Source organism: Solanum dulcamara, chromosome 1 (genome assembly GCF_947179165.1).
Source record: "Solanum dulcamara chromosome 1, daSolDulc1.2, whole genome shotgun sequence".
Taxonomy (NCBI): Eukaryota; Viridiplantae; Streptophyta; class Magnoliopsida; order Solanales; family Solanaceae; genus Solanum; species Solanum dulcamara.
The window spans coordinates 8676908-8689853 of NC_077237.1; the positions used below are offsets into that span (position 1 = coordinate 8676908).

A 12946-nucleotide genomic window follows, 5' to 3' on the forward strand; every position below is an offset into this window, starting at 1 on the left:
ATCTCCTGTTGTTGCTTTGCAAAGTGATATTCCAAATAGAGTTTAGTATGAAAAAGATGTTTTCTATGACCATTTGAAAGTATTTAGTTGCAAAGCCTTTGTACATGTGCCGAAAGATGAGAGGTCAAAGTTCGATGTCAAGACAATGCAGTGTATCTTTATTGAAAATGGTCTTGATGAATTTGGTTATAGACTATATGATCCAATTGAGAAGAAGCTTGTGAGAAGCTGCGATATCATCTTCATGGAGAATCAAACCATTGAAGATATTGACAAAGCGGAGAAGCTGGAATCTTCAAGTTCAGATGGAGTAGTTCATCTTGATCAAGTTCCTCATACAAGTGTGTATGACATTGGTGGGCTTAATAATTATGGTGATACTCAGAATCAAGTCCTAGATCAACATGTTGATGTTGATGATAACAATGATGTTTTTATTGATGATACTCCTACTCATGAAGTTGTGGATGAATAAAATATTCCTCTTAGGAGATCCACAAGACAACGTATTTCCTTCTCTCGTTATTCATCTAATGAGTATGTTCTACTCACTGACGGGGGTGAACCAGAGTGTTATGAGGAGGCGATGGAAGATGAGCATAAGGATCAATGGATTGAAGCCATGAAAGATGAGATGAAATCTTTGCATGAGAACCACACTTATGAGTTGGTGAAACTGCCTAAGGGCATGAGAGCTTTGAAGAACAAGTGGGTGTTCAAAGTTAAGGTTGAAGAACACAGGTTGAAGCTCAGATATAAAGTTAGATTGGTTGTTACAGAATTTAGTCAAAGAAAGGGTATTGATTTTGATGAAATATTTTTTCCTGTCATGAAAATATCCTTTATTCGTACAGTTCTTGGTTTTGCTGCTAGTCTAAATTTAGAGATTGAGCAGATAGCTATGAAAATGACTTTTCTTCAGGATAATCTAGAAGATGAGATTTATATGGAACAACATGAGGGTTTCAATGTAAATGGGAAAAAAAAATTATGTGCAAACTCAAAAAGAGTCTCTACGGACAAAAGCAAGCTCCTAGACAGTGGTACAAGAAGTTTAAATCTGTTATGGGGGCCAAGGCTACAAAAAGACTTCCTTAGATCACTATGTATTTGTACAAAAAATTTCTGACAATGATTTTATCATCATCTTACTATATGTGGATGGTATGTTGATTGTGGGCAAGAATACTTCCAAAATTGACTAGTTAAAGAAAAAAATGTGTAAGTCTTTCGCCATGAAAAACTTGGGTCATGCTAAGCAAATTTTGGGCATAAGGATTACTCCTCTCAGAGATGAAAGGAAGATTTATCTGTTATAAAAGAAGTGCATTGAATGTGTACTGGAGCGCTTCAATATGAAGAATATCAAGTTTGTTAGCATGCCTCTTCCTGTTCATATGAAATTGACCAAGAAAATGTGTCCTACATCTACGGAGAAAAAAGAGAGCATGGCCAAAGTTCGATATTCCTCCATTGTCGGAAGTTTAATCTATGCAATAGCATGCACTAGACTTGATATTGCTCACATAGTTGGTGTTGTCAGCAAATTTTTCGATAATTCAGGAAAACAACATTGGGAAGCTGTAAAGTGGATACTCAAGTATCTGAGAGGAAGCTTAGATAAATATTTGTGTTTTGGAGGATCAAATACAATCTTGAAAGGCTATACAGATGCTGATATGGCAGGTGACCTTGATAAAAGAAAATCCACTACAGGATATTTGTTTACTTTTGCAGGGGCAGCTATATCATGGCAGTCGAAGTTGCAGAACTGTGTTGCACTGTCTACAAATAAAGCTGAGTATATTGCGGCTACTGAAGCTAGTAAGGAGATAACATGGCTTAAAAAATTTCTTCAAGAGCTTCACTTGCATTAAAAGAAGCATGTGACAGTCAGAATGCGATAGACTTGAGCAAGAACTCTATGTACCATGCAAGAACGAAACACATAGATGTGAGAAATCACTGGGTTCGAGAAAAGATAGAAAACAAATCTATGCAGGTTGAAAATATCTTTACAAATGAGAATCCTGCAGATATGCTGACCAAAGTGGTAACAAGGGACAAGTTCGAATTGTGCAAATAACTTGTTGGCATGAGCTCTCTCTGAGAAGATGAAGATACCTCCTTCTAGTGCATGGAACTGGAGGGGGAGATTTGTGGGGTCCATCCCATATTTTTCTTCCTCTTTCTTTGTCAACAATAGCTGCAGTAAATTGTCGAAAGGAAAGCAACAAATGTTGAATGAAAAATAGCTGCACGCATATATTGAACAATGCAATTTACAATTGCAAATTGCAACCGACCAATCCTTCTGATTGACTCAACTTGCTTGAAATTACTCTATAAATAGAGAGCCCTTTCTTCATCATAGACACACTAATTCACAGAGAGAAAAATTATTTAGAGAGCTGTGAGGATTCCATGGACTATAAGAAAATAGTCTGTAAAGAAAAATAGAGTGTGAATGATATTTTAATAAGGTGATAAATCAAAAGAGTGTTATTCCTTTTAAGTATGTGGTAGTCATTTTTGAATATTGTACTCGATAATACCTAGTGTAAAATTTCTTACTATAGTGATATCAATTGTTCCTCTTGGTCCGTGGTTTTTTTCTTTATTTAAAAGAGTTTCCACGTAAAATTCTTAGTGTCAGTATTTTCCCATTTTATTTCATTATTTGGATCATATATATTTGTGTTAGACCGCATTTTTCCAACAAAATGTACCAAGATGTCATTAGAACAACCTTAAACATGTCATGCGGAAAGCTGAAAAAAAAGAAAAAAAACATTAATTTTTAAACGAATTAAAAAAAAACTAAAACAACCAAATTAAGAAGAATGGAGTATAATCTTTTGCTCTGGTTACATATGATTCAATGGATCCTCATTTTCGAGTGCTTTGAGTAATAACTACCAAAGTACGACAAGATGTAATTGAAAAGGTTGGATATAATTAGGATTAATTAGATGATTGCTCATAAGGTTTGATAATTAGAATTAATTGTTTCAAGCATATATGACTTGAATGAACCGAATGTTTGCATTTCGTGACTTTCTCGATTGAGTTATACCTTATTAGATTAAGGATTTTTTTTAATTACTCTAGTTCATATCAAGTGAATTATTGGGTATAAAAAGTTTCAATGATTTTTTTAAACTTTGAAAAAATTACTTATTTTATACTAATAATAAAAAAATTCAATGATTCACTTAATATGTACAAGAGAGAGTACGATTTATCAACTTTATCAATTATAGCATGTAATTAATAGTATATTTTATTTATAAGATTAAAATCTAATATTTTTAAAATGCTTAGCTAATTATTTTTTAGATGATTTGATGATATAAAAAATTATCTCATGTTACTATCATACACTTCCGTTTGACCCTACTCATACGAATGGTTAAATACTTAAATTACCTCAAGCCATGATATTTCTCCAATTTTTTTAATTGTAATATATTTCGCGTAGCTTACATGTTTTTAGCAAAAATGTTAAATACCTTAAGTTATACATGTTAACAGTACATATTTACCTATTTCTGTTTTTGAGGTTCAACTTAGAGTCTTCATTTGAATTTGAATCTGAAGCCTCATAATTCTTTTCAAAGATGGAAGTAGGCTTTACGATTCAATCTGTAGTTTTAATCCATGTTTTAAAAATCCACTGAACATGTAAAAGAAAATTGAATTTAGAACATTAACTTAAAGATCACTCTCCTAAAATCAGAATCTACAAATTAAAGTTCAAATCGATCTTGCTGAATTTGTCTTTATTCTTCTCCTACTTCATTGACAACTTAACCACACCTTTAAATACACGTACTATGTACTTATATTGTATATTCATAGAAGTTAGTTAAGTGTGCATATTTTTTAAATACACAAATGTACATGCATGGTGGGGAGGGTGGGTGGAGTAACAAAGACATACGTAACGATAGGTGCAAGGTTTCACTCACCAATATTTGTATGTATCAAACAATTGACATATGTAATTGCCAAAGTGCCAAGTAGATTGCTTCTTTTTTTCCTTACTTTATCACATACCTCATTTTCAATCTATGATCTATTGCTCATCTATCAAGCTTTCCAACTCAAATATATATTTTAATCCTTGTGATAATAATCCCCAATTAATTAAAGGCTAAGTTATATATACTGATAATATAAAAAAATATTATACTATTAATGTAATATATTTGGCTATAGTACGTAATTGTTAATTTCTTGACGTAGAAAAATTGAACAATATATGTAACTTAAAGTCTTAATTAAATTATTAATTGTTGAAAATGTATATAACATATTAGGATTTAGGATAACTCCATTTTAGCAACTTTGGGAAATATTAACAGACATCCAATTAAGGGATAATGTAACTTTTGCCTTTTTCATGATACAATTAAATAGAAATGAAATAAATGTGGAGAATCTTAATTACTATTACTATTATTTTTGTCATTAGAAATTATTCAGTGAATTTGTTAAAAATGTAAGCGGATACATTCACCACTTTTTCATGGAAAAAAAGCAATAAAAGGAAGGAAAATATTTTTCATGTAATGTTTCACTAAAAAGGAATGAAAAAAAAAATTCAGTATCAAAAAGATTCATCACCTTTTGACCAGTAAATTGAGTAGACATTACTACAACCAAATTATTAACTATATGATTAAAATGGACCACTCAAAAAAAAAAGATTAGGCAAAGCCAACTCTTATTAAAACACTAATCAAATTAATTACTAGTTATAATTATGGCTTTAAATAGAAACTAATCAAACTAATTACTAGTTGAGATTTATAAAAGGCATTAAACTTACCAGCTTCTACAGACTGTTATTATTGTGATATATTCCAAAATTCACCTAATTGAAATGATTAATTTTTGGTATAAGTCATTAATTAATTAGTTATAGCTTCCTAATCAACAATTTCACATCATAAACTAAACACATATTGTTTTCATTGACCTAATTATCCATCTACTAGAACTATTCTATTTATTAAGTAATTAAATATATTTATCCTACCTTCTACATCATATGTACATAGACAACCTTAATATATAATTTATAGAAGAGAATCCTTCTTCTTCTTCTTTTTTGATATTTTTCTATGAAGGGGCTACAATATCTTTTAATTTCCTTTTCATCTCTAGATTTAAAATTTTCAAGTCTAACCGTTGATAAGTGAACATATTAATTAATAGATTATCTTATTGAATCTAAGAAATATATTTAAAATAGAGTTTAATTTTGGTATAACACTTAAATATACTTCGTCTGTCCCAATTTATGTGGTACAGTTCGAATTCCAAGAATCAAATCTCTTAATTTTAACCGTGAATTGAAAGATAAATCGTTAGGGTTTTTAAAATAAAATAAATACAACTAAAAAGATCATTTATCTCCTTTTAGTAAACAATATTTTTTTGGAAAATAATTTCCCGATTTACCAAACACATTATCCCAAGAAAGAAAAAGGGTCCAAAAAGGAGGAAAAGGATTAAATAAAAATTTCCAAGACAATATAATTTCCTAATTTCTTTAATGACTTATATATTGTAAAGAATATAAAAAGGGGAGCATTAAAAACCATGTTATATTTGCATTCCTTATTTTTATTTTTTTGTATGAGAAGAGACAATTCGAAAGCAAAGAAGTTGGTGAAAAAACTTGTTCTTGCAATTGACTTGAAAAGACATATTTTATTTTATTTTTAATATTTTTGGTAAAGTCACCAGAAAATAGTTGGACATATCTCAAAGAGCATATATTTTATTGAAGCTTCAAGCAATAATAACAATAATAATATATATATATACAAAAACTTGGAGAATTCTATCATAGAAAGGAGTTGTTTCTTTTTCCTTTCTCTCTTCTCATACTAAACTTAAAACCTTCAACACCTTCTTCTTCAATTCACCAAAGATTAAAAAACAAGAATATCTATTTTCAATGTGGTAATTTCTCATTACCAAGCTTTTGAACAGGTAAGTTTGAATTATTGTGCCATATAATTCTTGTACATCTTCTTTTGAAACCATATATGAAAGTAATTTCAATGTTTTAGCACATGAAAGTGGTGATGGATTTGGGACAGATTCTGTGGGTTCAACTAATAAGTAAAATTATTTTATGCTTGAACTATATAATATATATATATATATATATATATATAAAACTATCTTATTTCAAATAATTCAAGAGCAAAATTTGTTCAAAATTTTCTTGTTTTGGAGCAACCATTAATATGAAAGGTATTTTTAAATTGTTTTGCTAACTGAAAAATATTTTTAAGCAAAAAATATAACGAATGATAAAATTGACCCAAAATATTTATTTTGAACACAGTGAATAAGGAATGATATATATTTTTTCTATTGGATAGGCGTGCAAGAGAGAACTTATTTTGGAGTAATCATGGTTTCCTTTTAGTTTTTTGTACTTTGAAAATCTATCTTCTTTTTTTTTTTCACTTTTCTTTTTGATAGGCAATTATGATGATTGATGCATAGGTACTATTTTTCCTGTAGCATTTACACCTGGTTGAATAATTAAGCTGGAGATGTCATGGAGGCTAGAAGATCAATGTGAGTTATTTATTGTTATAAAATAAAATTATGTTACGATTATATGCATATATGTTTCACACTGATTTTCTATTAATTATTATTTTTTTCTTTACTATTGGTTTCCCCACTTTTCATTACTATATTTTGATTTGTTTCATTTGAGTCGGGAATCTTTCAAAAATGACTACTCTATCTCCATGAGATAAGGTAAGATCTACGTATATTCTATCTTCCTCATACCCCTACTTTGGGAAATTCACCTGAAAAAAGTATGTTGTAATTTCATCAAATTAAAAATATTATATCATGTATATGTATTTGATATAGAAGCAAATAATATGTTTTCAGTCCTCTGTACAAGTTTTGGATGAATTCTCAGTTCGAACTAGCAATCTAGCATTTAGGGTTTGTTTGGTAGGACGAAAACATTTTCCATGTTAGAAAATATTTTTCTCAAAAATAATTAAGTTTCTTACTTATTTTCTGATTTGATACGTAAATAAAAAAAATGATACTAAAAAGTATTTGAAATGATATTTGTAAAACTTATTTTCACCTAATTTCACTGAAAAAGTTATTTTCTTCGTATTTATAGATAACATTAAAATACTTAGAAAGATTAACCTTATTTGTTGGTTCCTTTCAAGCAAAGAACCCCAAAACTTAGAAAGTAAGTTTTACTAGAAAATGTATCATACGTATAAGTTACACTAATTAATTCCGTTGTTGTGGTATTAATTTTTCAAGTAAAAATTAATCTATATGTTCTCCTTTCGATTTTTTTTTTTTTTTTTTTTGTGGGTGGAAAGTAGTTGTTTTCTAAAATAACACATAGGCAAGGGAAAAGAGACTGAAAATTTATTGGTTTAAGGATGGTAGAATAGTTGTATTATCTTAATTTTAAAATCTCACTTTAATTAGACTAAGCAACATTTTAATTAGAGATTTATTAGATTAACTTGTTTGTGGTGGTCCAACATGTGGTAGGTGAACAATTGCAACTGTTCAACCTAGGTTTCAAAAATTATAATATTTCTAATATGTGGATGGGATTTTTAATATCATTAGTTGAAGGACAGATTAGTTAGTTGTTGAAATAGCTAACTACTTTCATACGGTATCGTTTTGAATTCGAGTCTTGAAAATGAAATTGTCAGTGATACGGAGTAATTTTCATCCTAAAATAGTTTTTTTAGCTTGAATTTAATAAAGTCATATTTAAAAGACGAATGCTAAATGAGATATCAAAAATAAATAACATTAGAGTATTAATTACTTATTACACTTACAATTATGAATGATTATTTGTAATTATTTTTTAGATGATTTGATACTGAAAAAAGTATTTTACATTGTGGGTAGAAATTATTTTATTTTTAAAAAAAACTTCTTATATTTATTTGTTTGACTAGAAATCAATTTGAATTGTAAAATTAACTTAAGGGTTGCTTGATTCCTGTTTAGAACTATATAGGGATTAGTTAATCATATATTAATTATTTTATCTTATGTCTTTCATAAATTAATATATAAATTGAGTCATAACTTGTAGTAGATGTTTTTAGTTATGCAGGATTGTAAACTAATAACAAATTACTGAACTTGATGTGCTATGTTTTATACATTGTTATTAAAATGGCACCAAACATGATACTTTCTCTGTGATAAGGTTTATTACATAAATAATTTACTTCGACCATACACCCACACACCACCAAATGTAAAGAAGTGTTAAAGATATTACTTATCATACTTTATTTTCATTCAATACTTGAACCAATATTTTGGCTACCATTTTACAGAGAAGATGCATGCAAAAGAAGATTACAGAAAATAAAAGTGAAGGATGTTGGAGGCATAAAGCCCCTCCAAAATCCTTTTCAAGAGAAGAACACAAATTGCAAGTTCCATCCTCTAAAGCTTGTGCTATTTATTATTGTGATTGGCACTTTATACATGATTCTCTCTTCCCCTTCTGTTTGTCAACATAATAATGCTGACACTGTATCAAGGTATGCACTACTTCTATTCTTGAATTCTATATATTTATGAGTTTAATTTTTATATACTGATGAATGTTCGAAAAGAACGGGTGCCTTAGAGTCAAAGAGATGAGAGGTGACCTAGTCATATATTTATAGACATCAAATCTTGACCTAATGGGCCTTCTCTTTATAAGCTTTATTAGATTTTCAACAAGGCCTACGCAATTATCAGGCCACACCAATACATATAGGGGTTTGGTTTATCAGTTTTTGATTTTTAAATACGCTAAATTGATAACTAAATCAATTAGATATTTGTTATCGGTTTATCGATTTTTGGTCTTTAGCGGTTCGATTTTCGGTTTAACCAATAAAAAAATGCTTTCAAAACAAATATATAACTTCTCCAACAATTTAATGCAATAAAGGCATACAGCGAAACAGGTAAATCAGATGCTCTTGTTGTCAATACTCACAATTCACAACCCTAGCCGTTGCTTAACCCTTGCTGTTATCGTTGCAAATGTAGCTGCCGCCATTCTTGCTTCTTTAAATTTTGACGTTGTAAACCTAAAGTAATACTAAAACATAGAAGGTAAATACAGTATGAACTGTGAATTGTGTAGGGTACTGATAGTCTGATATAGTGATTATATTAATATCTTTTGTTTGATACTTGATATTTATGTATGAGTAGAAATTAAAATAGTAAATTATTATAGTCTTAATGGTTATCGGTTTATCCAATAACCCAATATTAAAAAATCAACACCGAACCGATAATCCAATAATATAAATCAACAACACTTTTTTCAATTCGATATCGATCATTTCGGTTTTTGCACACACCTAAATATATGAAGTGAGATAGGTGCAACAACGAATCCTATATATAAGCAGTTCAAGTCATATTCACCAACTATATTTGTTTAGCCCTGTCTATAAACCACAATAATTAAGTTGGTGTCATTCCACATTTAGTAAAAATTCCAACACTAAATTCTTTATGTATGTGTGTGAGACTGTAAAATGGATGGATAGGAACTAAAAGAGAATGAATCATTTAAAGGGTTCTTATAAAGTATTAGCATGGTTAAGGCCCTATTAATTTTAAGACCAAGAGATATAAATTGTATATAGAACTCCCAAGTCATAAACATGGTGAACTTAGAAAATAGAAGGTTGTAAATGAAATTTGGCTAGTTGCTCCTTGTCTGAAAAATTAGCTCAAGGGAAAAGTGAAGAAAAATTGGAGAAAAGGCAGCAACAACAACATACCCAATGTAGTTCCACAGAGTGAGTAGGGTCCGGAGAGAGTACAGTGTACGCAGACCTTATCCCTACCTCAGATAGAGAGGTTGTTTTCGATAGATACTCGGCAAAAATTGGAGAAAGGAGAGAAAAACAAATTGCTACTCCCTCTATTTCAATTTGTTTGTCTTAATTTCTTTTTTAGTCAATTTTGAAAAGAATGTTTCTTTCCTTTTCTGGCAACTCGTTAATTTCAATTTTTCGCATGACAAGTTAAGACTACAAAATTAAAAGATATTTTGGTACATTCTATATATCTTTAATTTAAGACCACAAGACCGCGTCAACTTAAAACTAGACAAACAAATTGAAACGGAAGGAGTACTAAAGATTCTACGTGAAAATTCAAAACAGAGACCTCTTTACTGTTCACCAAATTGGTCATATTGTTTATTAATGTAAAAAAACTTATGTAATGCAGGCAACATTTTGTGAACAGGTGGATATGGGGTGCTTCTGATCCTAGATATATATCAGATATAGACATCAGCTGGGAAGACGTATCTCAAGTTTTGGAACAATTGCCTGATCAAAATAAAGTTGTTGAGAACATTGGCCTTCTTAATTTCAACAAAGATGAAATCAATGAATGGATACAAGTTGTTCCTAATGCAAATCAAACAGTACTTCACCTTGACTACGCGGAAAAAAATGTGACTTGGGACACCTTGTATCCTGAATGGATTGATGAAGAACAAGAAAATGAAGTTCCAAGTTGTCCTACTTTGCCAAAACTCGAAGTCCCTAGGACACGAATCGATCTCATAGCTGTCAAGTTACCGTGTAGAAATGAAGGGAATTGGTCTAGAGATGTTGCGCGATTGCACTTGCAACTTGCTGCTGCTGGTTTAGCTTCCTCTGCTAAGGGCATACATCCTGTGCATTTGCTTTTCATAACCAAATGCTTCCCTATACCGAATCTTTATAGGTACAATGAGCTCGTTGTTAGAAAAGGTAACGCGTGGTTGTACAAGCCGGACTTAAGTGTTCTAAGAGAAAAAGTTCAACTTCCTGTTGGATCATGTGAACTTGCACTACCCTTTGGTACAACAGGTAAGATATAATTTATTTGTTTTTTTTCCTTTTCTTGATGTGAATGATTTTATAGAGATATCGAGTATTGATAGCGTCTATGTTATGGTAACAGAGGAAATACATACGGGGAACAAAAGGCGCGAGGCATATGCAACAATCTTGCATTCAGCTCATGTATATGTATGTGGAGCTATAGCAGCAGCACAAAGCATTAGAATGTCAGGGTCCACGAAAGACCTCGTGATTCTCGTTGATGAATCGATTGGTGAGTATCATCGGAGTGGACTCGAGGCAGCAGGGTGGCAAGTTAGGACTATACAGAGAATAAGAAATCCTAAAGCAGAGAAAGATGCCTACAATGAGTGGAACTACAGCAAATTTAGGCTATGGCAACTGACTGATTATGACAAGATCATTTTCATTGATGCTGATTTGCTTATACTAAGGAACATCGACATCTTATTTAGGATGCCACAGATTTCAGCCACGGGGAATAATGGCACGCTGTTTAACTCTGGTGTCATGGTGATCGAGCCATCAAATTGCACGTTCCAGCTCCTGATGGATCACATAAATGAGATTGAGTCTTATAATGGAGGTGATCAAGGCTACCTAAACGAAATATTCACGTGGTGGCATCGGATACCAAAGCATATGAACTTCTTGAAAAACTTCTGGATTGGTGATGATGAAATAGTGAAAGCAAAGAAAACACATCTTTTCGGGGCTGACCCTCCTATTCTTTATGTCCTACACTACCTAGGATACAAGCCGTGGTTGTGTTTCAGGGACTATGATTGTAACTGGAACGTAGACATATTACAAGAATTCGCGAGTGATGTTGCACACCACAAGTGGTGGAAAGTGCACGATGCAATGCCCGAACAGCTGCAGGACTTTTGCTTGTTAAGATCAAAGCAAAAGGCACAATTGGAATGGGACAGAAGGGAAGCAGAGAAGGCAAACTATGCTGATGGACATTGGAAAATTAAGATCAACGATCGACGACTCAAGAGATGCACAGACAAGTTATGCAATTGGAAGGGTATGTTGAAGCATTGGGGTGAAAAGAATTGGACAGATGATCCATTTTTTCACCCTTCACCACCAACCATAAAGACTAAGAAAACCAAGAAAACATCATCCCTTTCTCGTATATAAACAAGCATTTTTTTGGCTTTTGTTTCTAAGTGGAGTTATATAGAGTTCTCCAATTTTACACTTTTGTTATGTATGTTTTCCCTCTACATTTATTAAATTCAAGTCTGTTGAGCAATTTTACACTTTAAATAATTTGTGCAAAAATAGCTCTTTGGCATAACTTTATTACACAAGTCTTGCTCGGGCCGTGTCAACACGTCTGGGGCCTAAAGCTACACTTCATAAAGACGTCTTAGTTTTTTTTAGTTGACATATATAAATTGAATAATTATAGCATGCTCAGTGTAATCCTACAAATGAGGTCTGAAGAGGTAGGATATACGTGGATATTATGAAGTAACAATATAAACAATATAAATTTTCAATGAAAAATATATAATATAAAGTTAGAATAAATAAAACCTGACTCGAAAATTTGAAAAGTTTATATAATGATATCGAAACAATGTCGTGCTGAATTTGATAAGTTGATATAATGATATTAAAATAGTGTTGATTCGTTTTAGTGCTTGAAGTTTGAAGAAGATACCAAAAAACAAATCTGATCTCTTTATAAACACATACTGATAGATTTTGCATAATGTAGAAGGTTTGACCTTTTGAGAAACTCTAGAATATTTAATAATGAGAGAATAAAAATTGTGAAAGAGGAATAAAAAAGTCAATTATACTAATAATAATGTTGGTTCATGATAATCGTCATAATATAAATGAGGCAACAAAATAGATAGCCATATAAGAAATGATGCTACAATTAACTAACACTATTCCATTCTGAATTATTACAACAGTCCTTATATTGAATGAGGTAAAAGATTATTATATTTTCTATCTAAAAATTTCTTTTCAAATTTATCAATACATGA

At 31.0% G+C, this 12946-nt stretch overlaps 1 protein-coding gene across 4 annotated transcripts; it reads left to right on the forward strand.

Annotated features, from left to right (window-relative positions):
- Positions 1–5872: 5872 nt before the first annotated feature.
- On the forward strand, positions 5873–12224 carry LOC129900954 (UDP-glucuronate:xylan alpha-glucuronosyltransferase 1-like). 4 transcript variants are annotated; one of them, XM_055976064.1, is made up of 5 exons: positions 5873–6006; positions 6508–6606; positions 8391–8600; positions 10306–10937; positions 11032–12224. In XM_055976064.1, exons 2-5 carry the CDS (start codon positions 6587–6589, stop codon positions 12078–12080), a joined length of 1911 nt encoding a protein of 636 aa, XP_055832039.1. In that variant the 5' UTR covers positions 5873–6006; positions 6508–6586; the 3' UTR covers positions 12081–12224. The 4 variants fall into 4 exon arrangements, with proteins under 4 accessions (XP_055832039.1, XP_055832032.1, XP_055832023.1 ...); XM_055976057.1 differs by having other exon boundaries at positions 6532–6606; XM_055976048.1 differs by having other exon boundaries at positions 6550–6606.
- Positions 12225–12946: the final 722 nt, after the last annotated feature.

Coding starts and splice junctions, on each gene's coding strand:
- LOC129900954 (XM_055976064.1), top strand. CDS start 6,587: ATGGAGGCTAGAAGATCAAT. Junction 8,601..10,305: donor AATGCTGACACTGTATCAAG/GTATGCACTACT, acceptor TATGTAATGCAG/GCAACATTTTGTGAACAGGT. Junction 10,938..11,031: donor ACTACCCTTTGGTACAACAG/GTAAGATATAAT, acceptor TTATGGTAACAG/AGGAAATACATACGGGGAAC.